General features: G+C 47.7%; 1 protein-coding gene across 1 annotated transcript in view; it reads left to right on the forward strand.

The window, feature by feature from the left end:
* Positions 1-25,502, forward strand: part of WDR55 (WD repeat domain 55) — a 248,131-nt gene that overhangs the window by 156,067 nt on the left and 66,562 nt on the right. The window contains exon 4 of the mRNA XM_078653441.1: positions 3,279-3,379. Coding sequence (XP_078509567.1) covers positions 3,279-3,379 — 101 coding nt within the window. The remainder of the gene's footprint in view (positions 1-3,278; positions 3,380-25,502) is intronic.

The raw sequence follows: 25,502 nt of genomic DNA on the forward strand, positions 1-25,502 counted from the left end.
TTGTCCACGGGGCGTGTGGGGAGGCTCTTGCCCCCCACACATCTTTTTAAAAATTATTAAACAGAGCCCCGGGGAGGTGGCGGTAGGCGGGGCTGCGGAGGGCCGTGTGCCCCCGTACATAATTATCATAGCCCCAGGGAGGTGGCGGTTGCTGCAATATAATTGTGGCATTGCCCCCAGGACCTGGCTCACCCGGGGGCTCATTTAACCCGTTGCGTGCTCGGTTCCGTCACGAGCCTCGAATGGGCTGTGCTGGTGACGGAACGGTTCCGCATGGCCCGCCCGCACGCCGCGCCTGCGCGGCGCGAATTCCGCGCCTGCGCTGAGCGTTCTGATGAGCGGGCGGGGCCGTGACGGAACCGTTCTGTCACAAGCACAGCCCACCCGAGTCTTATGACGGAGCGGTTCCGTCACGAGTACCGGAGCGCCGTGCGGTCCCGCCTCCCCCTTAGCGCTGCGGCCGAATAGCCGCAGCAGCTAAGGGGTTAAATTAAGTGCTGGAGACAGCGCTTCATTTAAAAAAGAATTTCGGCAGGATTTGCAAACCCAGTGCGAATTCTGGCGATTTATGTTTTTTTAATGCATTTTTTTGGCCCTGAGCAGGCCTAGGGGGTCAAGGTGTTTCTACCCTGCCCCCTTTTCTTGTGTTTAACCTATTTTCTGGTTTCTTGTGACTCGGTTACCGAGTCATAAGATGGCTGTCAACACATTCTGGTTTAGGTTGTTGGCTGCCAATCAGAGTGAAGCTCGTACCCGGGAGGGTTTGCGACTCCTCCTCCTCGGTGCTCAGATATCGATATTTTTCTTTTTTAAATTTCTCAGGAACTAGTGAACGGATTTACACCATTTAAAAAAAAAAGTTTGCTTTCTGAACCAAGGGCTACCTTTTTGTCAAATTTGGTGTAATTCGTTCAGCAGTTCTGGCTGTAACCGTGTCTAAAATTTCCTAGGAAATTTTAACATGGGGAAAACACGTTTTGAGACCCACTTTTTTTCTTGTCCCCACTTCACAAATCACCCCGAAACTTTCAAGACAGGAGCTGACCAGAGTGCCCCATTAGTTTTGAAAATTCGTCAAGCGACGCCAAAGATATAGGTAAAAGAAAAAAAGCTTTTTGAATAGAAACGTGGTCCTAACTATAACTACCTACTGGTGGCCGCCAGTAGGTAATATATAAATATGTATCCTAACTAGAACTGCACAGAAACTACTGCTGTCTGTATAAAATATGTATGTGTGGCATGGGAGTTTGGCTTTTTATTGAATCTTGCCAGTGACTTTAAATCTCTTATTTCACAGAAAAGAGGTCTTCATTTTGAATTATTTTACATGGCTAACTTCATTGGCAGAAAAGTTAGCTTCCTTAAATAAAGTTTTAAAAAAGTGAAACGGTTGAATAACACAGCATTCCTTCTTTCTTTCAGTGCTGCTCTCAGATTATTAATCAGCACACCTCACACGCTCACCCTCGTAAAGCCATCCCTTATGCAAGGATATACCAGTGAATCCTCCTGAAGAGTGAGAGAATCAGCATTATAAATGGAGCCAATAGTTGAATGCACTTCTCCACAATACAATTCATTCCCTATTTCAGTCTTGTTAAGCCCTCTGTATAGTGTTGGTGTACATTAAATGAAAACATATTTTTTACACTGTAATTGTTTTAATTTCTTAGAATGTTGCTTTACATTTAAAATGTAACCTATAACAATACATATTGCTGCATGAAAATATATTTTAAATGTCAACATCTATATTATCTATTCTTGAAAAAAAACACGTCTCAAAACATTTACAAGCCGATCTGCAATCTCAGGCATTCAATGAATACTAAAAAATTAAACCGAGAATGACATTCACATGCTCCAAATCTTTATAAAGAGCACCCAAAAAATGTTTGTATAAAATCTACATACCAAGTATTATGTATATTATGGTTTTATAATGCTATCTCGTGATTCAGGTGACATTTATAAACCCATCTGCCTCATAGTTTGATGTCACTAGACCCCATGATGGCAGGATATGACTGTAGAGCGCACAGTGACCCGTTATGTACTATCTGGCTATTTATCCTTTTATCTATCTGTCTATAAATATTACAGAGGTCAAGATAATGGATGTGTTACGGTTCTATACGATTTTGCATTTAAAAAGCATTTTACGTCTTGCCGATGACTTTGGCGGTGTGTGATAATTCGACATGAAGCTTGCTAGTTAAAAGGATAATTAGCTTTAGGTAACATGTTTTCTGCAGGTCCAAAAACATTGTGTGGGTAGCGGGAGGTTTGGGGGAATCCTAGAAGTGACAACATTTCCCATTTTAACCCTCATAGAATTCTTTGCAGTTGAATGGAATTACACAAAACTTGCTATGAAAGTAGAACTTTACTCAAGTGTTGGCTGTGCTTGGTTTGAAGTGAATTCATTCATTGTTTTCACGTTTTTTGTGATGGGTTGTAACCTGAAATGAGAGAGTAAAATAAAATAATGTTACATTTCTTCAAAATTAAATCTCTGTAATTTTAGGAAGGGACTACATTATAACCGATATTGTACTGGGCTTCATTAGGCTCGATGTAAGTTTGAGTTTTACCTCATACGTGCGTTCTATGTCAATGCAAATATTCCAATGAGTTTTGGTTTTATTAAAAGATCAGTCAACGTGAACATTATATTGAGCCTAAACTTGATGAATAGCAAAGATAATATGTGAGCGTTTTATGTGTTGTGCTGATTCTAGACTTCATGCTGAAGTTGTTGAATGTAACCGTTACTCCTAGCCTGGACTCCATAAAAAGATGGTGGGAAGTAAATTTAATGCTTTGTGAGTCCAGAAAGAAAGATGTCTGCATAAAGATACTGCATTGTCAGTTAATTGTTAATGCAGAACGGTCATGAGACCTGTGAGATATGATGTTCCTATATTACTGATATGGTACTAAGGCCAAAAGCCACCTGGCATCCTTTCATGACAAAATCAGCTACATTCTGTAGTTATTTTATATCTGCTAGGACATTACGTTGTGACCTCGGTTTGCACTCCGATGTTACAATGTATGCATTAAGAAATGCAGCTATATTTACAGCTTCGACTTCATGATTGTGGGCAGAAGCATCCCATCTACTTGTGTCACAGCTTTGACTACTATTTGGATTTCAAGCCTTTAAAACCGGAAAGAACGAGAGAAAAGGCAAAATTGTAGCATATGTTCCATGTTCTATATAGGTAGTAATTCTGCATGTAATTTAATTTTTTTTCTCCTTATGTTGCTAGATACTCCTACTCTTGCCTGGAGGGTGGAAACAAGCAGCTCTGGTCCTCCGGACATCACTTGAAATCCTGCAGGGAAGCCGCATTTTCTCATGATGGACAACGTAAGAGTCGCCATGTGTCATTTAAGGAGCAAACGTCTCAACTGCATGTGGGGGAAATGTCCCATCTGTGTTGATTTCCAATGTTATGAGAACTACATGAATGTAACGTGGGTTTTGCACTGTGTTTGATATGCTTTTATTGAATCAAAGTAGCAGGACTACCTTATTCCTCTAAAACCTTTGGCTTCTGACCTGGGCAGTTTAGGAGAGGCTAACGGCACCAGGAAAAGACTTTATTCAGCACTCATAGCACATGTTTACTTTTTAAATAAGTTTAAGGTAGGAGAAAGGGAAGGCCTAATTTGAGTGTCACATTGCGTATTCAGTGACCTCTCAACCACTAATCTTATTCTGTATTTTATGTAAAGAGGACTCCAGATCAAAATTTGAAGTGGGTGTATTTTACTTCTTACTATTGAAAGATTAACCCCTTCCATGCTCGTGTGCTCATGACGAGCTGAGCTCGTCATGAACAAAGGGATTCAAGGACTATCAGCACAGAGGGAGAATTGCTGTAGCATTGAAGATGTTAAAGGAAAACTGTTTCTGAGAGATTTAAAAGGAAATCCTGATCTTTCATTCAAGTATTTTTTAAGCAGAATTATTATTATGCTTGACTGGTATGTTGCATATTTATTCTTATGTGATGTGTGGAAGGCACACACGAACCTCATTGTTTCTGCTAGTTCGATTCCTATCATACCTCAATGCCAGTCAGTCACTGTTTCTGAACGGACTTAGTTTTTGGTTTCATGTTCCTTATATCTAAAGCCATATATTCCATCACTTAAGCCATTTTGGATGGTCTTGTTTCTAGTGTCAGGTGAGAGTTTTGCCCAGAACTGAAATGAATAAAACCATTCTCCTATGTCACAATCCCACTTTTTAATTGAAGTTCAAAAATGCTTCTTGGAAACATGGGGTTTGAGGCATGTGAGCTGTAGATTGCCTGCTTTGCATACTGTCATCTAGTGTTGGGTTCGGATGTCTGCAAGTTGCTTTTCTGGGACGATGTCTTTCCTGGTCACGGGGTAGGGTGACTCCTCCTTTCAGTGATAGTGCGCATGGTCATCGACTCCATTCTTAAATAGTTTTTTTCTGCCATCGGGATCGGACGTGTGTTGCTGTGCTCCGGTTCGAAACCATTCTTAGGTTCCCCTCAATGCGCAGTCCTCTCTACCTCGACGGTATTGTTTTCGTACGCGTTTCCCACTTCTTCGCGTATCATTTCGGTCACCAAAAACTACTTTCGATCGGAAAGCTTTGTAGACAGCCTTCGGACCTAACTGCGTTGGGTCATCTCTCCGTCGATGGAACGGACACCGTTCAAATGTTGCCCTTAGTGCCAACGCGAATTATCAGCGCACCGATTCACACAAAGTGTGTAACTTTTGCTTGGCTCCGGAGCACAAAGAGGAAGATTGTGACGCCTGCAAATCATTTAGATTGAAGAAAACTCTTCCAGATCATTGGACCCAACGTCGAGAAATGCAGCGTCAAAGCATCGAAGACACACCAGACATCTATGGTGAACATTCCGATCAAAAAGATGTGGGAGCATCAGCTGTGGATGAAGAAGAGATCTTCTCTGAGGAGGACTCCTGCTCGGACCTCGAGCTAGACCTCAACGGCTAGGAATCGCTGCAAGGATGAGGTCACGTGAGTACCAAAGACCCCTTGCCCCGACAGCTGCCCCAGAAAAAAGACATGCCTTCGGCACCACCTCTGCCATCTGGCCACGGTCAGCACCGAGACGAAATTTCCGAAGCATCGCCTCCAGGCTCAGCTCTGAAACACACTGTCAAGCTTTCCGGCTCCGTACCTAGTCACTCAAAGCCCTTTTCAGATCCAAAAAATCCGGATCCAAGCAGAAATGCAGCTCGGAGCTGAAACTTTCCAGGCTGAAAGCGAAACAGCCCTCCGAACCAAAAACTTCAGTTTCCAAAGAGCATCACATGTCGGCACCGAAAACGCAGGCGCCGAAAATCAAACATGCCTCGTATGATCCGAATTTAGACGTTGTTCCACCAAAAAAGGATGGAAAACAAAAAGAACTCTATATCAACCCTGATACAGATCGTATACACCAAACTACCCCAAAAACGCAAACTTCCAAATGAGGACACTCATTAAAGGAGTCTTGTAAAGAGGAAATCTGTTGCCACCAGTCCTTTTCATCTACCACCGCCATCTAGTCCACCATCAACCTCTCCACCATCAGATCCTTTTCAAAAGACACCTTCGGATTCTCCACAATCTCGCCTGAGCTTAAAGTCCCGAAACACGAGTGTAAGATATTGGAGAGGGCGTGGCGCTCTAGTAGCTACTGCCCCTTGGCAAAAAAAACACTCCGAATCAAACAAAAAAGCTATTATGCCGCTAAGCTGTAGCCAAAGGCCGATACTTTACATCGCGTATCGACCGGGCTAACAACAATTCGAAGGACATTTTTTCCATTGTTCAAAGTTATTTGTCTCCCAGTGCTCAGGCACGGTCTGCTCCAGTTTCGGATCTTTGGTGCTGTACTCTTTCCAAGTTTTTTTGGACAAGATCTGCAACATTCAAGCTACTTTTTCCTCCTGTGCTACTCCACCCACAGATCCTCCATCTGCCCAGCCTTTAGCTGGCCCTACTCAAACTCTGTCAACTTTTTTGCCAGTAGATTTGTCCAGCACCCTTAAATTCTTAAAGGTTTGAAATCGGGTTCTCCTTCTGACCCTTGTGCTGTCAGACTCTTGACTTCAGCTTCTGACATTATCAATCCGAAAGTTAATAAGATCATTAACACATCTCTGCGGGATGCTTTTGTTCCGACAACCTGGAAGCAGGCTAAAATTCTCCCCCTCCTTAAGAAGCCGTCTTTGGACCCGTCGACTCCCGGAAACTACTGTCCTATTTCGTATGCGAGAAGTTGATTACAAATCAACTTACCGAGTATGTTGAGGCTACCGATATTGCTCCACCCAGCCAATCTGTTTTCTGGGCTTCGTATAGCATGGAGTCAGCATAGTTCGATGTGTCAGAGGCGATCCGTGAGTGTCTGAATGCTGGCGGGAGAGCGGCGTTGGTTATGCTGGACCTCTCTGCGGCATTCGATACGGTGCCCCACTCCTTGCTTCTTGATCGTCTCTCGGCGATTGGTCTGTCTGGGTCTATCTGAGGCTGGATCAGGTCCTTCCGAGAAGGTCGTTCGCAGCAGGTCTGGCTTCCACCTGGTGCCTCCGCTACTCAGCTAGTGGCTACGGGTGTCCTGCAGGGGGTCATCCCTTAGCTCCCTTCTTTTTAACATCTTTGTCACCCCGCTAGTTTATTTAGCGGAGACATTAGGGACTAGGGTGATGGCTTATGCTGATGACACCAGCCTCTGTTTTCATGGGGAAGGGACAATGATTCAGTCCTTTCTACTTAACATTGTTTGTCCTCTGTCTTTCACTGGCTCGCTCAGGCGCAGCTTAAGTGCAATGAGGAGAAATCTGAGATCCTTTTGTATGGCAAATTTCCTGCCAACTTCAGAGAGAAGCTGCCCAGCTCGAAGGGAAACTCCATTAAGAATCTGGGGGTTTGGTTCAGTGAGAACTTGACTTTTTCAACTCAGGTCAAGAAGCTGTCTGGGACCTGCTTCGGCATTTTGAAATCTCTGAGAAAGTTTCTTCCTCTTCTTCCAAGTTCTGCAAAGAAACTGTTGTCCGCACTCTGATCCTTTTCCGTCTAGATTACGCCAATGCACAAGCTGCTGTACCTGGCTGTACAGGAATTTAATGTGACTTTTCCAAAGGAATTTTCCATACATGTTCACTGAAGAAGAAGAAAAATAATAGACACAATTATGTTTTTTATTTTGAAATACACTGCAGTGAAGGAATAATGAATGTTACTACATTACCAGTGCATTGTGGTATATGTATGCTTTGCATCTAAGGAAATCACGTGACAGCCTGGTTTTAAAAGGAGCACGTACTCGCCTTACAGGCAAGCTGCCTCACCTTTGATCAAGGCTCATTGTGGCGCTGAAATGCTTAAGGTAACAATATGAGAGCGCACTGCCTTTTACATGGAAAATGAATACACTGTTGTTCTAAGAACTGTGCTTCGACAGTTTGCTGGTTTGTTAAATGACAGGCTACTCCGTGACTGTTATATTCGAAGCCGCCCTGCAGGGTTGGAGGCTCGTCATTTTGTAGGTGATTTGTGGATGTGTGTGTGTGTGTTTGTATGTGTATATACATATCGAAACAACCAAAAACGCCATAACGTTTACAAATGGAAAGCACACGAAGAGATTCAAAGTAAAAAGGCTTTATTGTGCAGACCCCCCTGGCGCTCGAAGTCGAGGTCCCGGTCGAGGTCAGCTTCGAAGTCGTCCTCGGGTCATGTTTCCAGATCATCAAAGAAAAAAACAGAAGAAGAGGAAGCATGGATCAAGGCACCATTCGGGAAAGGAGTCGGATTAGAAAGCGAAGTCATCGGATTCGAAGGCGAAGTCGTCTGGTAGACGGCATCGTAAGGACATGGTTTCTCCCTCTCCGGTTCGAAATACTGAAGGGGAGGCCGTACCGCTGGAGTCGACGGAAAAATCACCGACTCCGGTGTTGAATCCTTCTCCGGCTCCTTATCAGTCTCCGGGACATGAAGAGGAAGAGGTTCCTGTTCCTCAGGACTCGGCGACTCAGGTTCACCAGCCCGAGGAACAAGAGGAATCTATTCCGGTGCAGCCTCCCCAGGAGCAACCGGTGGGTTTGTATCCTCCTTTTCCAGGTCCAGCACAGGACCCCTCGCATTTTTTAAACGCCATGTATGGTGTTTATGCGAGAGCCATGTACCCCTCTGGAGCAGCGGCTGGTCCCATGGGTCCATGGGTTGGCTTACAATTTGGGTGTTCCCCAATCTTATGCTCCGGCGCCGTTCATGCCGTTTATGCCGGCGCCGGCTGCACCTTGGCATCTCTCGGCGCCGCCGAGGTCATCGATGCCATTTACGGCTTCACCGGCTCCGAACCGACCTCGTGATCTTCCAACTCGAAGTTCAACGCCGGCTCCAGCTCCACGTTCGATGCCGGCTCCGGCACCTTCGGAGTCGATTCCGGATCCGTCGACGTCGCTTCGAAAGGAGAGATCGAGGCGTGAAGCCCAGCGCCTTTTGGAGGAGCAGAGTTCTAGGGATGCGGAGTATGAAGAAGGTGAACTTCAGGTTCAGGAGGATGATTGCTTTGATGATTTGAGAGAGGCAAGTGGACTAGAACTGTCTCCTGATTGGGAATTAGCCTCGGTGTCGGATGCTCCTTCTAAAGATGTGGCTCCATAGTATGTGGTTATTAAAAAGGCTGCGGATTTGCAGAACTTGACTTTGCCCACTGTGGAGTATAAATCGAACATTCTGACTGAAGTCCTCCATTCTCCATCATCTGTTGTTGAGCCTATACTTCCTTTTACTGATGCTCTGACGGATCCTATCTTGGAGGTGTGGAGTAGGCCTCTTACAGCTCCGGCGGTTTCTAAGGCCATTGCAAGACGTTATAGAGTGGCTCCTAATGACCCTGAATTTTTGTCCATTCATCCCTTGCCGGAGAGTTTGGTGGTGCAAGCTGCCTGTTCTAAAACATCTGCAGGTGCTTTTCCCCAGGTACCTGGTTATAAGGACTCCATGAAGCAGGACCAATATGCCAAGAAAGTGTTTTCATCAGGCAGCATGGCCCTTAAATCTACAAATGCCACTTGCCTACTGGGCCGTTATATCCATGCCTTGATGGATACTATGAAGCAATTGTCTCCTAAACTTCCTGAGGAGGACAGAATTTTTTTTATGAGGTGATTAGTGACACGAAGGCTGCTGCTCAGCAGGTCATACAGAGCGGAATGGACACAGCTGACTCAGTTTCTAGAGTCATGGGCTCTTCAATTGCCACCAGAAGAGCTGCCTGGTTAAAGACTTCTGAGTTCTCTGCAGATGTTCAGGCTGCTTCAATGGATTTGCCCTTTGATGGCTCAGGCCTTTTTGGTAAAAAGGCTGATGCTGCATTGGATAGGTTCAAGGACAGCAGGGCTACAGCCAGATCTTTAGGTTTGCAAACTAGAGGATCTGTGGGCAAAAGCTATAGGGGCTTTGGAAGATCTTCTTTTCGTCCCTACAAGCAATCACAGCAGCAGCAACAAAATCTGTTGTATAAATCTTACAGGGGCAGACAAAGCGCTCATCCTCGAGGATGTCAGGTCTCCTCCTCCTCTACCCACCCCCCTCCTACTACAGCAAAGCAGCCCTAGATCCGCCATTCCGGATCATGCGGGTCCTGCAGGGGTTCGGCTTACCTATTTTCTACGGGATTGGGAATTGGTCTCGTCGGACCTTTGGGTTCTCAATCTCGTGGAGAATGGGTATGCACTTCCCTTTCGGGAATTCCCTACGAATTACCCTCCTTGCCAAGGTTTTTGCTCGGAGGACCACCTGCCACTTCTGCAGGAGGAAGTCCTGGCATTGTGAGAAAGGGTGCTATAGAGGTGGTTCCGGAGCAAGAAAGGGGTCAGGGATGCTACTCCCAGTATTTCCTGATCCCCAAGAAGGATGGCAGACTTCGTCCAATCCTGGATCTCAGGATCTTGAACCTTTACCTGAAGCAGGAGAAGTTCAAGATGCTCACCCTTGTGCTGGTTCTTCAAGCGCTGCTGGAAGAAGACTGGATGGTGTCGATCGACTTGCAGGATGCATATTTTCACATCCCAACCCTGAAGTCGCACAGGAAGTATCTCCGTTTTATGGTGGGATCGCAGCATTACCAGTTTGCGGTCCTTCCGTTTGGTCTTACTACTGCGCCTCGAGTCTTTACCAAGGTGATGGCTGTGGTGGCGGCACATCTCAGAAGGTCAGGGATTCCAGTATTCCCTTATCTGGACGCTTGGCTAATCAAGGCAGAATCTCCAGAGAAAGTGCTCCATCATCTGCAAGTTATAACTCGGTTGTTGAACAGGTTGGGTTTTTCGATAAATGTACCCAAATCTCACCTGGTGCCCTCCCAGCGCAACCTGTTCATTGGTGTGGTACTGGATTCAACTGTATGTCGGGCATTCTCTCCTCCACAACGAATTCGCGACATACAGGAAATGATTCATTTATTTCACAATGGAGCGGTCGTTCCAGTCTTGAAGGTCCTTCGTCTGCTCAGTCTGATGGCTTCCTGCATTCTGCTGGTCAACCATGCACGCTGGCACATGAGGGCACTCCAGTGGTGCCTCCAAAGGCAGTGGTATCAACACAACGGAGATCTCAGGGAGTCGATCAGGATCTCCAGAGAAACTGCAGCGGATCTGTCTTGGTGGAGCGTGGAGGGCAATCTGTCTCAAGGAAAGCCCTTCCATCTACCTCCATCGGTGGCCACGGTGATAACGGATGCATCCACTCTAGGGTGGGGTGCTCATCTGGGAACTCTGGAGATCAAGGGTCTTTGGTCTCCAGAGGAAAGGTTGCTTCACATCAACCTTCTAGAGCTGGCGATACATCTAGCGCTCAAGGCCTTCCACCCTTCCCTTCGCAGTTGGTCGGTTCAGGTCCTGACGGACAACACCACCGCGATGTGGTATGTCAACAAGCAGGGAGGAGTAGGTTCGCAGTGTCTCTGCAGAGAGGCTCTGCGTCTCTGGTCCAGGGTTCAGGATCATCAGATTTGTCTGATGGCAAATCATCTGGCCGGAGTTCTGAACGTGCGTGCAGACAGTCTCAGTCGGCAGTTCTCAGCCGACCACGAGTGGAGGCTTCATCCAGAGGTAGTTCGTCACGTCTTTCGGACATGGGGAACTCCTCGGGTGGACCTGTTCGCCACTCACGAGAATGCTCACTGCCCGTCATTCTGCAGTCTCCAGTTTCCGATGCAGGGAGCCTTGGGGGACGCGTTTCAGTTGAGTTGAGACTCACAACTCCTTTACGCGTTTCCTCCCATACCCTTGATTCCTCGGGTTCTGAGGAAGATTCGCCAAGACCGGGCCCAAGTTATTTTGATTGCCCCGGATTGGCCAAGAAGGGTGTGGTACACAGATCTTCTCCACCTCTCCTCGTGTCCACCGCTCCGTCTCCCTCTCAGGGCAGTTCTCCTCTCTCAGATGGAGGGGCAGGTTCTACACCCCCACCTCCAGATCTTACACCTTCATGACTGGAGATTGAACGGGGCAACCTGAATTCCTTTTCTCTCCCACATGACGTGGTGGATGTCATTCTATCGGCCAGGCGTGATTCCACCAAATCTATCTATACTTATAGATTTTCTAATTTGTTACTTGGTGTGGGGAGAAGTCCATTGATCCTTTGAGGGCTCGGTTGTCTGATATTTTTCAGTTTGCACTTACTTTGGCTCAGCAAGGGTTTGCTGTGGCTACAGTCAAAGGTTATCTTTCAGCCTTGTCGGCTTTCATCTGCCTGCCAGATCAGCTGTCCTTATTTAAATCTCCTGTGGTTCTAAGGTTTCTGAAGGGTCTTACAAATACATTTCCTCCTACTCCCTTTATTGTGCCTCAATGGGACTTAAATCTTGTGCTAGCTTTTCTGATGGGTTCTCCTTTCGAACCTTTGCACAAGTGTCCCATGAGACTTATCTTTTAAGACGGTCTTCCCGGTTGCAATTACCTCGGCAAGGAGAGTAAGTGACCTTCAAGCTTTTAGTTCAAAGCCCCTGTTCTTGACCATTCATGCTGAACGAATGGTTCTTAGGACCAGGGCTGCTTTTCTGCCTAAGGTGGCAACTCCCTTCCATCTAGGACAGTCCATTACCCTACCTACCTTCTATCCTCTCCCTCACCCTTCCAAGGAGGAGGAGAGACTTTACTGCCTGGACCCTAAGAGGGCGGTGAGCTTTTATCTTGATAGGACAAGAGACTATCGAGTGGATGACCAGCTCTTTGTTGGGTTTGCTGGCTGCAGAAAAGGAAGAGCTGTGCACAAGTGCACACTTTCAAGATGGATTATACTATGCATCAAGATCTGCTACTCCCTGGCGGGTAAGGAGCCTCCAGAGGGTATAAGAGCTCACTCCACTAGAGTAAAGTCTTCTACATCTGCTTTGTCTAGGGGTGTACCTGTAGAGGACATTTGTAGAGCGGCGACTTGGGCTTCCCTCCACACTTTCACGAAGCATTACTGCTTAGATTCCGAAGTGAGGAGGGACGGCCACTTTGCGCATTCTGTCCTCCAGGATTTTCTGGTATAGGAGAGTGGACACTCTCCTCTGGGAGTGGGGACTGCTGTGGGACTCTATTCACAAGGTGAGGAATCCACTGACAGATGTATCCATCAGAAGAACAAGTTACTTACCTTCGGTAACGCTTTTTCTGGTGGATACAATATCTGCCTGTGGATTCCTCACATGCCCAGCCGCCTCCCCTTTGTCCAGTCTCTATATCTGATTTATGGAATTGCTTCAAGGTATACATGTTATCTAAAAAGAAGTGTGTTTTTGTACTTGACTTGCTATGTCGTATTCACACTGTGTGTTATTTTAATTATTTTGTACTGTGTACACTGTATATATATATATATATATATATATATATATATATATATATATATATATATATATTGTTGTCCGTCCGTGTGCCTCGAAGGCACGGAAAAAAGGGCGGAACTGATGTCATCACGCCAACGTAGGCCTATTAGGGGGTCGGTGACTTCAGCGGAGTCGCGCGCGATGCCGTTCTCCTGTGACGTCGTCCACGCCGGCGTGCTACAGAAGAATTTTCCGAACATTGCTGACGCAGGGGGATATTCACAAGGGGAGGAATCCATAGGCAGATATTGTATCCACCAGAAAAAGCGTTACCGAAGGTAAGTAACTTGTTCGTCTCTTACATACGGCTCCACATATGGCGACCTTCGCGCAGATTCTGTGCCATGTTGTGGGCGGAAACCCGTCTGGGATTGATGAAGTAGCTTATGGGTTTCTAGGAAGGCTGATAGGGTGGAGTTTATATGTTTTTCTAAGATCTTACTAAGCATACTGTGCCATAATGGCTTCACTGAAAACTGAGAAGTTTGGTATCAATCTTCTCGCACTTTAAACCCAAACCAATGCCAGTGAGGGGTTTAATGAAAATACACACAGAGGGCATCTTAGAGATTTCCCCTGAAAAATGACATAACACAAGTGTCCAAGCTGAGTGGCTTCTCCCCAGCTGCCACCACCAGACATGGTTCTGGACCCTGGGTCAAGGGCCTGCCGCTCTCGGGGGCCTGAAACAATGCACATCCTGGTGCCAAGTCACCTCCCTCAGGATGGGCAGGGTCCAAGAAGAAGAAGCTTCAAAGGCTTGCGGCCTTTGTGAGCTTCCCCAGGCCCTTTGATGCTCCCAGGAAATAGTCCCCACTGGTTCCCAAGTGAGGAAGGGAGGTGTGCCCACCTTTGCCAACTCCACCCCTCAGGTGGGGGAGGCGAGGTGAAGCACAAATCTCAGTCCCCGCCATCTTGCAGAAGGGGGCACCCAGCCAACCAGAGTGAGACAAATGCCCCCCTCCCATTGGAGGGTGGCATATTAGGGGGTGTACCCACCCCAAGGAAGGGGCCTCTTGGTCCCAACCTTAAACCTACCTTTAACTCCCCTTAATTTCATATATAGGGGCACCCTCGAACCTTGCCTTCTCAGACAAGAAACGACAAAAAGAAAAGAGGAAGAAGGACCAAACATCCGTGTTGAAGCTAAGAAGAGGAGGACGCACACTGACTTGGCCCCTGCCCTACCGGCCTGTCCCCAACTCGAAACCCCGGTGTGTCCTGCAGCAAGCAGCCTCAAGAACGCTGAGGACCTGCCCTGCGTTCCAAGGGAAAGTCTGCACCACTCTGAACCTCACGCCTCCAGCCCGAGTTTGTGTAGCCCAAAACCACAAGGAGGTCTCCTCGGTGATCCAGACCTGAGATCCAGTGATCCCTGACCTGCCTCCAGCCCTCGCCTGCAGCCTAAATCCAGAAGGTCACCTCATCCGCAACCAGGAGCTGGTAAGAAGATCCGACCCAACCGACGGTGTCTAGCCAACCACAGCAACCCAACTTACCTCTCCAAGTGGTGGTTGCACCCAGAAGACCTTCGTCCCCGAGCCTGCAGTGTGTTTGAAAGCCTGAGACTCTCCATTGAAAGCTACATGGCGCCCGATGCCAAAAAGCACTCTGTACCTGACCATCCCAGTGCTTCTGAGGGTGCACCTGTTGTGCTGGCTTGAACCCCCATTTGCCCTGAGCTTAGGTCCAGGAGCCTTTCTCCCACAACTGAGTGGCTTGCCCGTGAGCAGCAACCAACCGGATGCGCCCTATCCCCAAATGGATAATATTTGGCCTCACCGTCCGCCCAAGTGCCAAAGAAGGGTGTAAGAGTGCATCCTTGACCTTCATACAAAGGGTGCCTCCTGAATACTGAATTTAGGGGTGTTAAGAGGATTGAGAGTCAGTAGCCAATAGTCTACTTAGCTTTAGGGTAACTACACCCCCTATATCACCACTTCATGTAGAGAAGTGGCATAACCCTTCTCCAGTTTGCCTATTTCCAACAAAAACCAAGATGGTGACGTTCTACTCTTTGCATTCACATCAGTTAGCCCACCTGATGAGGAACCCGCCTCCTGCCTAGATAATTTCCCTGCCTTTCCTGGTGCTAAATAGGCCCTCGGCAGGGTGTGGCAATTCCTCTTTCTGGGGGAAGCCTGGGTCGCATATCAAAGGCGGCAGGGGTCTTTGAGGCCTCCTGCCTTGATATGCAGATTACTCAGTCATCCTGCTTGGAGGACGTGACAACACCTCTAGACAGATCAAGCATTGTTTCTGCCCTCAGAGCTTGCAGGGGGTCAGAAACCTGTCTGTGTGGCAGGATCATCTTGACCAGTCAAGTTGTTGGGAGGTTTTCAGGGAGTAGCTCTAAGGTGCCCCCTGGGTGCATGTATTAATACATCCACGTATTAATACATCCATCAATGGAATCAGTGTGGGTGTTTTAATATTAGATATTATCTTTGGTTTCAGTGCAGTCATCATGTAGCTGGGGAACTCGTAATTACCAGTGTCCAGCAAATGTACTTAAAATGGCCTTGCTGTTCACTGGTAATGTCTTTGAATTGACTTCGATATCACAGGGGCATATCTGCTCATGCAGTTATGTCCACACATGTAGTATAGTGCACCCAGCCTTAGGGCTGTAAGGCCTGCTGTAAGGGTGACTTATCCACACTGCAAGCAGTGTCTACAGGCATGGCACACAGGAGGTTTGCCATGTTGTGTCTTCACTTTTCTCTGCTCCATGTCACTCTGCCTGCAATGACAGTTTGCATGAGTGTGCTAAGTGGTCCCTTAAGGTGGCGCAATACATGCTGCAGCCCTTAAGGACCCAGGGGTACCATTTACTAGGAACTTACAGGAGGTACTAAATTTTTTGCCAATTGGGGGAACAATTGTACAGTTTTGAGGAAAGAGATCCTCAAATATGACATGGATAGCATGGACATGGATAGCAGGAACAAATGCACTTCTGTCAAAATTGCATCATATACCAGGCATAAAGTGGTGGTGACCATGTCAAAAAAGAGCTCTTTCCTACATCTACCCCACTGCAATCTGCCTCACTCCACTTCAATCTCCACTCTAATATCCACTATACTCCAGTGTACATCCCTCCACTCCAATCTATTCCACTCCACTTCAATTTACCCCAGTGTACCACAATCTAACCTACTCCACTCCATTCTAACCTACTCCAATCCACCCAATCTACTTCACTCCACTGCAATGTACACACTCTACCACACTTCACTTTACCCCAATCTACATCACTTTCCTCCAATGTACCCCACTCCAATCTACCCCACTCAACTACAATCTAACCCTCTCCACACCAGTTTAACCCACTCCACCCCAATCTAACCCTATTCACCCCAATCTAACCAAATCCACCTCACTCCAATATACCTCAACCCAGTCTACCCACTCCAATCTACCCCCACTCTAATGCACTCTACCCCTCTGTAGCACACTCTACTCCAGTCTACCCTACTTCACTCCAAGCTATCAGACTCTACCCTACTCTAATGTACCCCACTCGCACACATGATCATGCCCTCCCAGGGCCCCCCATCCTATTCAATCCTATATTCCCTTAACAAACCTCCCACTCCTTATGTTCAGTTGATCTCAATTTGGCCATTGTCCCTCGAGTTAAGAGAGCAAGGGCCGGAGGCCGCTCTTTTCATACCAAGGGGCCTGTTCTCTGGATACCGCTACCTCTTTCCATCAGGAACACTGAGAACCCCTTGTGTTTCAGGTAAACCATGAAGATATGGCTTTTTTCCACTAGTATTCCTTCATTCTTCTTCCCTTTGACAGGCCCGTGGATGCAGCACAACTACTTTCTAGGTCCAGCTCTGGTAAGCCCCTTTATTGGAGAAGCTATGTACTTTATAAACACTATTACATAACATAACTCCAATCTATCCCACTCCGATCTTTCCCAATCCACCTCTCTCCACTCCAGCCTAATCTACCCCACTCCAGTCAGTCTCACTTCAATCTATTCCACTCCAATCTACTCCACTCCACTCTATCCTACCCAACTCCATCCCAGTCTGCCTCAATCCACCCTACCCTTCTACACTCTACCCCACTCCAATCTTTTCCCACTCCTATCTAATCCGCTGTACTCCAATCTACCCCATTCTATACTACTCTAATCTACCCAACTTTAATCTATCCTATCTACCCTACTTCATTCCAAAGTACCACACTCCTCTACACTCCAAACTACCCCACTCCACCCAATCTGGCTTCTCTACGTGAGTCCACTCTAAAACACTCCACTCTAATTTATCCCACTCCATTTTACCCTATCTACCCCATTCCACCTCATCTACCCCACTCCACCCCTATCTACTCCACTCTAATTTACACCAGTCCAGCCTACTCTACACAACTCCACCCTACTCCAATCTACCTCAATTCAATCCAATCTACCACACTCCAATTCTATCTACCCGACTCTAATCCAATTTACCCCACTCCACTCCAATCTACTCTACTCCACTCTAATTTATACCAGTTCAGCCTACTCTACACAACTCCACCCCACTCCAGTCTACCCCCACTTCAATCCAATCTACCCCACTCCAATCCAGTCTTCCCCACTCCAATCCAAACTACCCCACTCCAATCCAAACTACCCCATTCCACCTCACTCGGATCTACTCCAATCCACCCCGCTCCACGCAACTCACTCCAATTTACCCTACCCTACTCTACTCCAGTCTACCCCACACCAGTTTACCCAAATCTACTCCAATCCCTCCCACTCCACCCCACCAACTTTTAGCCATGTTGAACAGCAGCCACACGGGTGTACCACATGGCTAAACACGTTGCCAAAGCCAATGCCTGTTATAGTACTGGACTAGGATTCAAAGTTACTGCTACATTCTTGATGAGTTCTTCATTTGAGTTCCTTATTTCTTGTACTTTCACGTTTTTGTCACAAAAGAAAGCTATTGGCCATCGTATCTTCAAGAAAAGTTACTGAATTAAAGGCTGTGTTGCCTACTTCCTCTTTAACGGTTTTTATTAGGAAGAGCGCTGAATTGTTTTTATCTAAAGTTGCTACTCGAGTTTTCATCTGTCTTTGCCTTCATTTTTTCAAGATCTCTGTTTTGTCTGCTAATTAAACTGCTTGAGAAGATGGAGATTGTTTAAACAGGGTCAGCCTGTCTCACTCTGGGTTTTAAATCTTTTTTCATATGAAACATTTTAAAAAAATGTTTTTAATGTTTTTCACAGTAATAAAGTCACATACATTTGCAATGAACAGTTCCGCATGTTCCATATTTACATTGAAGTTGTCCGGGAAAGGCATCAGTTACAATCAGGGTACATTCAAGTGTCGCTCTCCAGTGCGTTGCAATTCTATTTCTATTGATGGGGAAATACATAGGTCACCCCTGTAGGCGTTCAATTTACCTCACTTTCTGTCCCATTTCTTGGGACACCCTCTCGCTTTGAATACCTCTTTTTCTGCTATCATGCATTTGTTGTATTCTCTGACCCATACTCTGAGTGAAGGTCTATCCGCCACACCCCACCTCCTCTCTATCTCCCGCTTAACCTGAGCTTCTCCTAGTGTTGTAAATTGTTGTTCTATGTCTGTTAGGTCAGTCTGTTACCACATGTTGAGGAGTCCTAGCCTAAGTGTAAGGGTGTGTTCCTTCCCCAAGGCTTCCAGAATGTGGCCCGTGGCCCCCTCCCACAGAGGTCTGACCACCGGGCAATCCCATATCATGTGATAAAAAGTTGCATCCTGTTGGCAGCCCTGAAGGCAGTATGGGCTCGTCCTGGTGCCTATCCTCGCTAGGGTAAGTCCGGTCAGATAAGATCTATGTAAAATTTTGAGTTGAATAAGTCTGTAACGAAGGGTAATGGCTGCCTCTCGGGGGGGACATCAGTGCTGCCTGCCAGACTTCATTGTAAATGGGCCCTAGGTCTGCCTGCCATTTCTCTCGAAGTTTATGGAATGTTTCGGGTAGATTATTGCATAGTTCCTTGTATGTTAACGATATGGCTTTGGTGAGCAACGGTCCATCGAGAAGCCTGTCCTCCAGGGGAGATGAATCTGGAATGTCTGTCATGTCGGGGAGGGCAGTGGTGAGGGCGTGTCTGATTTGTAGGTATCTAAACACCTCCCCTTGGGCCATGTCATATTTGTCTCGTAAGTCCCCAAATTTAAGAAGTGCTCCCTTCAACACCAAGTCTCCAATAGTAGAGATTCCAATGATGTCCCATTTATCGAATCCGGGATGTAGACCCAGAAGTCCCAGTCTCTGGTTAAATCACAGTGGTGTAGCTGTGGTGAGGATCTTTGCCTAGCCTAAACGAGAGTTTGCCTGGTGCCATATTGCCACTGTTTGGGCCCAAAATATTGTCCTTTCTGAGCCTTAGAGTAGGGTGCCCCCAGGTATCCCGCTCTTCCCATTTGGTACTTGTCCAACATGTAAGCTGGATCAATCGGGGATTGATAGATCCAATGATTCACCATCATAAGCTGCGATGCCCAATAATAAAGTCGAAGGTCCGGGAGGGCGATGGTACCATCCCTTTGTTAACTTGTTCATGGCTATACGAGAGGATCTGCCATCCCATAGTAGCGTCCGGATTTCACTCTCCACCCCTGGGAAGTATGCGTCTAGGACCCTGTGAGGACAGTTCTGGAGGATATAAAGAAATCGAGGAAGGGCCAGCATCTTGAAAAGGGTCGCTCGACCCATCAGGGAGAGATCTCCATTATTTAACATCAGTATGCAGTCAAGCCAGAGGGGCAGCAAGATTGCGATCAGGGAAGAGTTGAGGGTTCGGGGTTATAAAAATCCCCAAGTAGCGAAAGCCCTCCTTGGTGGCCCCCCCCATGCAACCCAGAGGGAGCCGGGGAACCTGGCCTTTGAGGACAAACCGTATCGATTTTTTCCAATTTATGGCATAGCTGGAGTATTTCCCAAAGTTTGTGAATATATTTAAAACTCCATGTAGGGATCTGTAGGGGGAGACGAGATAGAGTAAAATGTCGTCGATATAGAATGATATTCAATCATCATGCCCCTCCGCCCACTTCCACCCTCACACATCTGTCTGACCCAGGAGTCTAACGGCTCAAGTATCAAAGAGAAAATTAGGGGGGAGAGAGGACAGCCCTGTCTAGTGCCCCTGTTTAGTGGGAACATTCGGGATGTATAATGATTTACTCGGGCCTGCCCCCGGATATCTGTATACAACAGTCTCACCCAGCCCATAAATTTCGGGCCAAAGCCTGCATGCCTAAAAACTTCTAACAAATACGTCCATTCGATAGAGATTAACGCCATTGAGGCATCAAGGGATAGTACCACTGCGTCTTCCTCAATAAACTCTTGGCACGCGAGCACACCGTGGAGACGTCGGATATTGAGCGGCGTGTTTCTCCCCGGCATGAAGCCCGATTGATCTGGGTGGACTAACGATGAGATGACCGTGACTAGGCGGAAGGCTAGTACTTTCACTAGGATCTTTGCTTCCGCGTTAATCAAAGAGATGGGGCGGTAGGAGCTGCAATCGTCAGCAGGTTTCCCCGGCTTTCGGATCACTACGATAGAGGCTAGTTGCTGGTCCTCTGGTAGGAACCCCTTCTCATAGCTCTCGTTAAACATGGCCCGCTAATGCGGCGCCACCTGGGTGGCAACCACTTTTAGAAATTCTATGGGGATCCCGTTGGGCCCCATCACCTTTCCCGATTTAATTTTACTCATGGCCTGTTGGATTTCGAGGCCTGTCAGATCCTCGTCTAATGCTTCCCTATCACTATCGGAGAGTGCCGGTAGGTCACTATTCGCGAGGAGTTAGCGGGTATGTGGTGGATGGGGTGTAAATTTGTACCAGATGGACCCCGAACACAGCGGGGATGTCTGTTGCGTGTGTGATCTGCGACCGGTCCCTAAGAGTCAACCTGGGCACCCATCGCTCACCTTGTTCCCTCTTCTCCAGCCACGCCAATCGTTTACCAGATCTATCCCCCAATTCGTACAGTCTATGTGTAGTGTGGAGGAGTTTGACCTTAATCCGTTCTCTAACCAGGATCTTATATTCCTGTTGCTTAATCATCAGGCGGTGCCTGGCGTCCTCCGAGGGGGCACGAATATTTTCGTCTTATAATTGCTTGAGGTCGCCCTCCATTTGGACTAAGTGCTGCTGCATTTTTTGGGTATACCCTACCTTAAGGGCCAAGGCTTGACCTTTCACCACTACCTTAAAGGCTTCCCATATTGTCTGCGCTGAATCTACTGATCTCACATTTTCTTTAAAGTAGTTACTGGTTTGTTCAAGTAGTTCCTCTTTGATATCAGGGATCATCAGTAACCAGGGGCTGAGACTTAATGTAGCACTCAGCTGGCACTCAAAATGTGTGAATTCCACTCTCACTGAGGAGTGGTTTGAGATGCCTCTCGGTAGGGCGTGGGGATTGCAAAAATGTCTGATGGATACCGAATGTGTTAGGAAATAATCAATACGGGAGGAGCTTTTGTGGGCATTGGAGTAATAAGTATACGGAATTCCGTCTGGCTGTAGTGTACCCCACACATCAGTGAGACCCATAGCTATGGCGAATTCTTCCATATATGAATGTGGTCGGGGCATTGGCCGGGCTGGATACCTATCCCTACAATCGTCCATAGTCATATTAAAGTCCCCTCCCATTATTAGTGTGCCCATGGGATGGTCAGCCAATATCTTCCCCGAGTCTATCAATGTTTCTTTACTCACTGCCGGAGCGAGGTACACCAAAATCACATTAAGCTCTCTGCCCTCCCATTAACCTCTGCTACGACAAAATGGCCCGTGGGTCTGCCCATATGCGCGTCAATGTGAGTGCTGTGTTCTTTTTGATAAGAATACCCGTCCCACGGGATCCTAAAGTATAGTCAGCGTGTACCAGTAGTTTATATCCCCATCGTGTAAGGGCTTTGCCTTTACTACCCACCATATGCGTCTCCTGCAGTAGCACCAGATCGGGGCTCTGTCGTTTAAGTATTGCTACACTATACCTCCTTTGATTTTGTCCCCCATTCTATTCACATTCCACGTCATCACTGAGAGAGAAGGTTTCCATATTAACCCCCGTCATCAGATGTCAGTACACTTGGACCTAAGTACTTCAAGGACCCCCGGGGCATGATACCTGCAACTTAGAGGCGTTTCCTCCCATGCATATCCATGTCAAAACAGATGTATTCACATGTAGCAACCCTGATTGCGGCAACCTTTCCTTTAAGGTGACTGTCCATGGTAGATATGCAATACGACATTACTTGACCTGTGACTTGTGAACACAAACAAACAAAACTCCCCAAACCCACCACTCCAAATTGCCCTCCCTGCCCCCCTGCTGGTGGATTTAGAACTACCCACCCCCCAACTAGACAGAGTGCCTCTTTCCCCCCACAGAATTCTCATGGGTGTTAGCTGGCAGCTCTGCCTCCCTCGCCTTAGGCAGGATCAATCATGTCACTCAATTTAGTATCTGAGGCCTGCATTTCTGCTTCACCCATGTCCCTTCTCAACCCCGCAGTGTTCTACTAAACAAGGGCAGACAGTTTAAGTCTATCAGTCGGCCTGTGACGCCCCACAATCAGGATAAGCGTGTAGAAGTTCCCCCTAGTTCTCCAACCCCAATTGGTCACTTATCTTCAAACAGCACATGTCGGTTACAATCTGGGGATCAATCCGTTCCACTGCGTGTCGTCTCTCCCTTTTCAGCACAGGACAGGCCTTTTTCCTGCTCCGTCCCCTGAGTGGGGTTGAGCGGTCGGAGTCCACCGTTCCAACCCCTACGTGGACCCCCAACTCTCCGCCAACCGGCCAGCCAGTCCCAGATGACCTCCGGTGAGGAGAAGAACCACATCTTCCCCTCTGATTTCCTCTGCAGCTTCGCCGGAAACAGCATGGCATATTTCACTTCACGCTCGGAGTTCTTTTTTCACCATAAAAAAATTGTGCCGTTGGGCTTGGACCTTTGCTGTGAAGTCTGGGAAGAATGTGACCACAGTCTATTTTGAGCGGAGGATAGGCTCTTGCCGTCTGCAAGATTATTTCTCGGTATCTACAATTAAAGACGTGGGCGATGAGCGGACGTGGGGGGCCCCCAGCTTAGGACGCCCCCCAGGAACCTGATGGGCTCTTCCAATAGAGAAATAGCTCGAAAGCCTTTGGTGTTTTGTGATCAAATCTTCAACGTAGAGGTCCATCGCAGGCCCCTCTGCATGTTCCGGCACACCTAGGATGCTTATGTTGTTTCTCCGTGCCCGTCCTTCATAGTCATCCAGCTGTTTTGCCATTACTGCTTGCTGATCTTGCAGTTCGCTGACTTGTTATGGGAGTTGGGATGTGTCCATCTGAAACACAGCCGTCGTGTCCCCCAGGTCTTTGATTTTGGCAACCACTTTTCGAAAGTCTGCACGGAGTAGGGACACTTCCACGTTAATAGAATCAATGCGGGCTTATAGGGAGCTATGCACTCCCAAGATAGCTTCCATAATATCGTGGAGCGTGAGATCCGATTGGGGATGAGAGCTGCTTCTTTTATCCTGATATTCTATCTGCACTTTGTCTTGCTCGTCTCCTGCCCTGTTCCATGCATATTTGGCCAGATTATTGTGGGCAGACGCCTTGGGTCCTTTGCCACTTGCCATTTTCGAGTCGTCGAACCGGGTATGTATTCCACTATCCAAGGTTGGCCCCGGTAGTCTCCGCCACCTGCCCGGTGGAAAAGACAGTCTCACCGGCGGCCTGTCGGGTTTCCCAAGGAACGGCTTCTAGAGACTGTCAGTGGTGGTTGGTGGCGTAATGCCGCTGCTGCCCCCTGCCGTCTGATACCTGGGGAGGCTTGCAGGGTCGTGAGTCACAGCAGTGACTGGTAGGACCCAGCAGTCTCATCGGCCAAGAGCCGGGCCTCAGTGTGTCAGGCGAGGCCTAGGCTCCTGATCCTCTTTATCACCACCCCAGCTGGGCCGTATCCCCGGCAGCAGGTCGTCTGTGGGGCTGCCCACACGCTAGGGGCACCCAGTCCAGCCCTGGGCGTCTCTGTACTCTTCTGACGGGGTAGCAGCCTGTGATGCTCACCAGTGCGTCTCCCGTCTCACGCCTGTAGGCCCGGTATTTCCAGAGGAGGAGGGGCGCTCCGATTTTGCGTATTGTCCCACTCGTAGCGACGCTTGCCATCAGGCGTTCAGAGTCTTCTATGAATGCGGGAAGCCTCTCAGGCCTTGTGCTGTGCTCCTGCCGGGTCCTCGATTTTGTTTCCTCCCACAGGCCGATTTCTTGAGCGCCTCTCAATTGCCCCACACTCACCGCCGCTTCTCTGCCCGGAGCCCACACGTCAGTGGCCAGTCCACCCCCTCTTCATTTGCGCTCCGGTCGGTCTGTAGACGTTACCGAGAGTCTATAGTGTAGGGGCTCCAGACTCAGCCACCAAATTACGCTGTAGCCACCATCTTACAGCTCTGGGCCGCCACGGTTCCTGCTATTTCTCAGCCTTTTCGTGCACCTCGGGGCTACTCTGCTCAGTTTTCTAGGTCCAGTAAGTGCAGGAGCCTAAATACCCCATAAATCCAGCGTCCGCACACAGTTTAGGTCAGGATTAATGTAGGATATGTGGCGAGGGCAAAGGAGCCTCGCTAGAGAGCCGCCATTCGCCTTGGCTGCTAGCCACGCCCCATATGAAACATTCTTTATGATTTTGTTTGTTATTACATCTAGCCGCATGTCATATAAGTTACAAAGCAAAGTAGACGTAAGTGCAAAACATAGTATAATGCATGGCATTAATTGCATATATATGTAATTTCCATGTCGTCAACATTATCAGCTACTGGGTTAAATGTTGCTGCTAAGCCCCAAAAATACATCCAATTCACCCAGATCTTGACACCTTTGTGTGGACATTCTCTAAATTTGTAAGTAGCAATTTTTAGGGCCATGCAGTGGTCCATCCCCTTTGCTTATTTTTCAGTGGAGAGGTGCGTGTATGTCTTTGCATGATATGCAAGGCTACTGGAGGAACATTCCAATTGAAACACAGTTGTGTGCACTAGACCCCCATTATGAATCTCCAGGCTTACCAATATGTTCAGGAATCAAAGGTTGGTCCTTCGGTGAAGACTGCACTGCTGACTGCACACCCAGGCAAGGCGCCATGCTTTAACCTGCGATCAGTCCTGGTAAAATTGTTCAAACCTACCCTTCAATGCAGGTGGCGGCACCTGCTACTTTATATGGGATGAACGCTACATTTTTTCAAGAAACTCCTCAAGACCAAGGAATAATTGCCTGCGGTTGCTTGTAATCCAGTCCTGCCAAGTATCACGCATCATGTGGGACGCTCACGTATTTCAGTGCGGCGCTCCGCGTCACCGCACTGAAATGCATTGTCACGCATAATGCATAGTGGCAGTCTCAGGTGCACACTCACTGATGGCTGCAAACTTGTGTGTGACAGCTGGCTGCAGGCACTGCCTGAGGTCTGCCTGTGCCGGCGCGCTGCTTCCGTGGTCTTGAGGCAGTGATCCCAGCTAAGCTATGGCCTGCCAGCCCCAGGCTCTCTGCTACTATGTATCACCC

This window comes from Lissotriton helveticus, chromosome 7 (assembly GCF_964261635.1).
Source record: "Lissotriton helveticus chromosome 7, aLisHel1.1, whole genome shotgun sequence".
Lineage (NCBI taxonomy): Eukaryota > Metazoa > Chordata > Amphibia > Caudata > Salamandridae > Lissotriton > Lissotriton helveticus.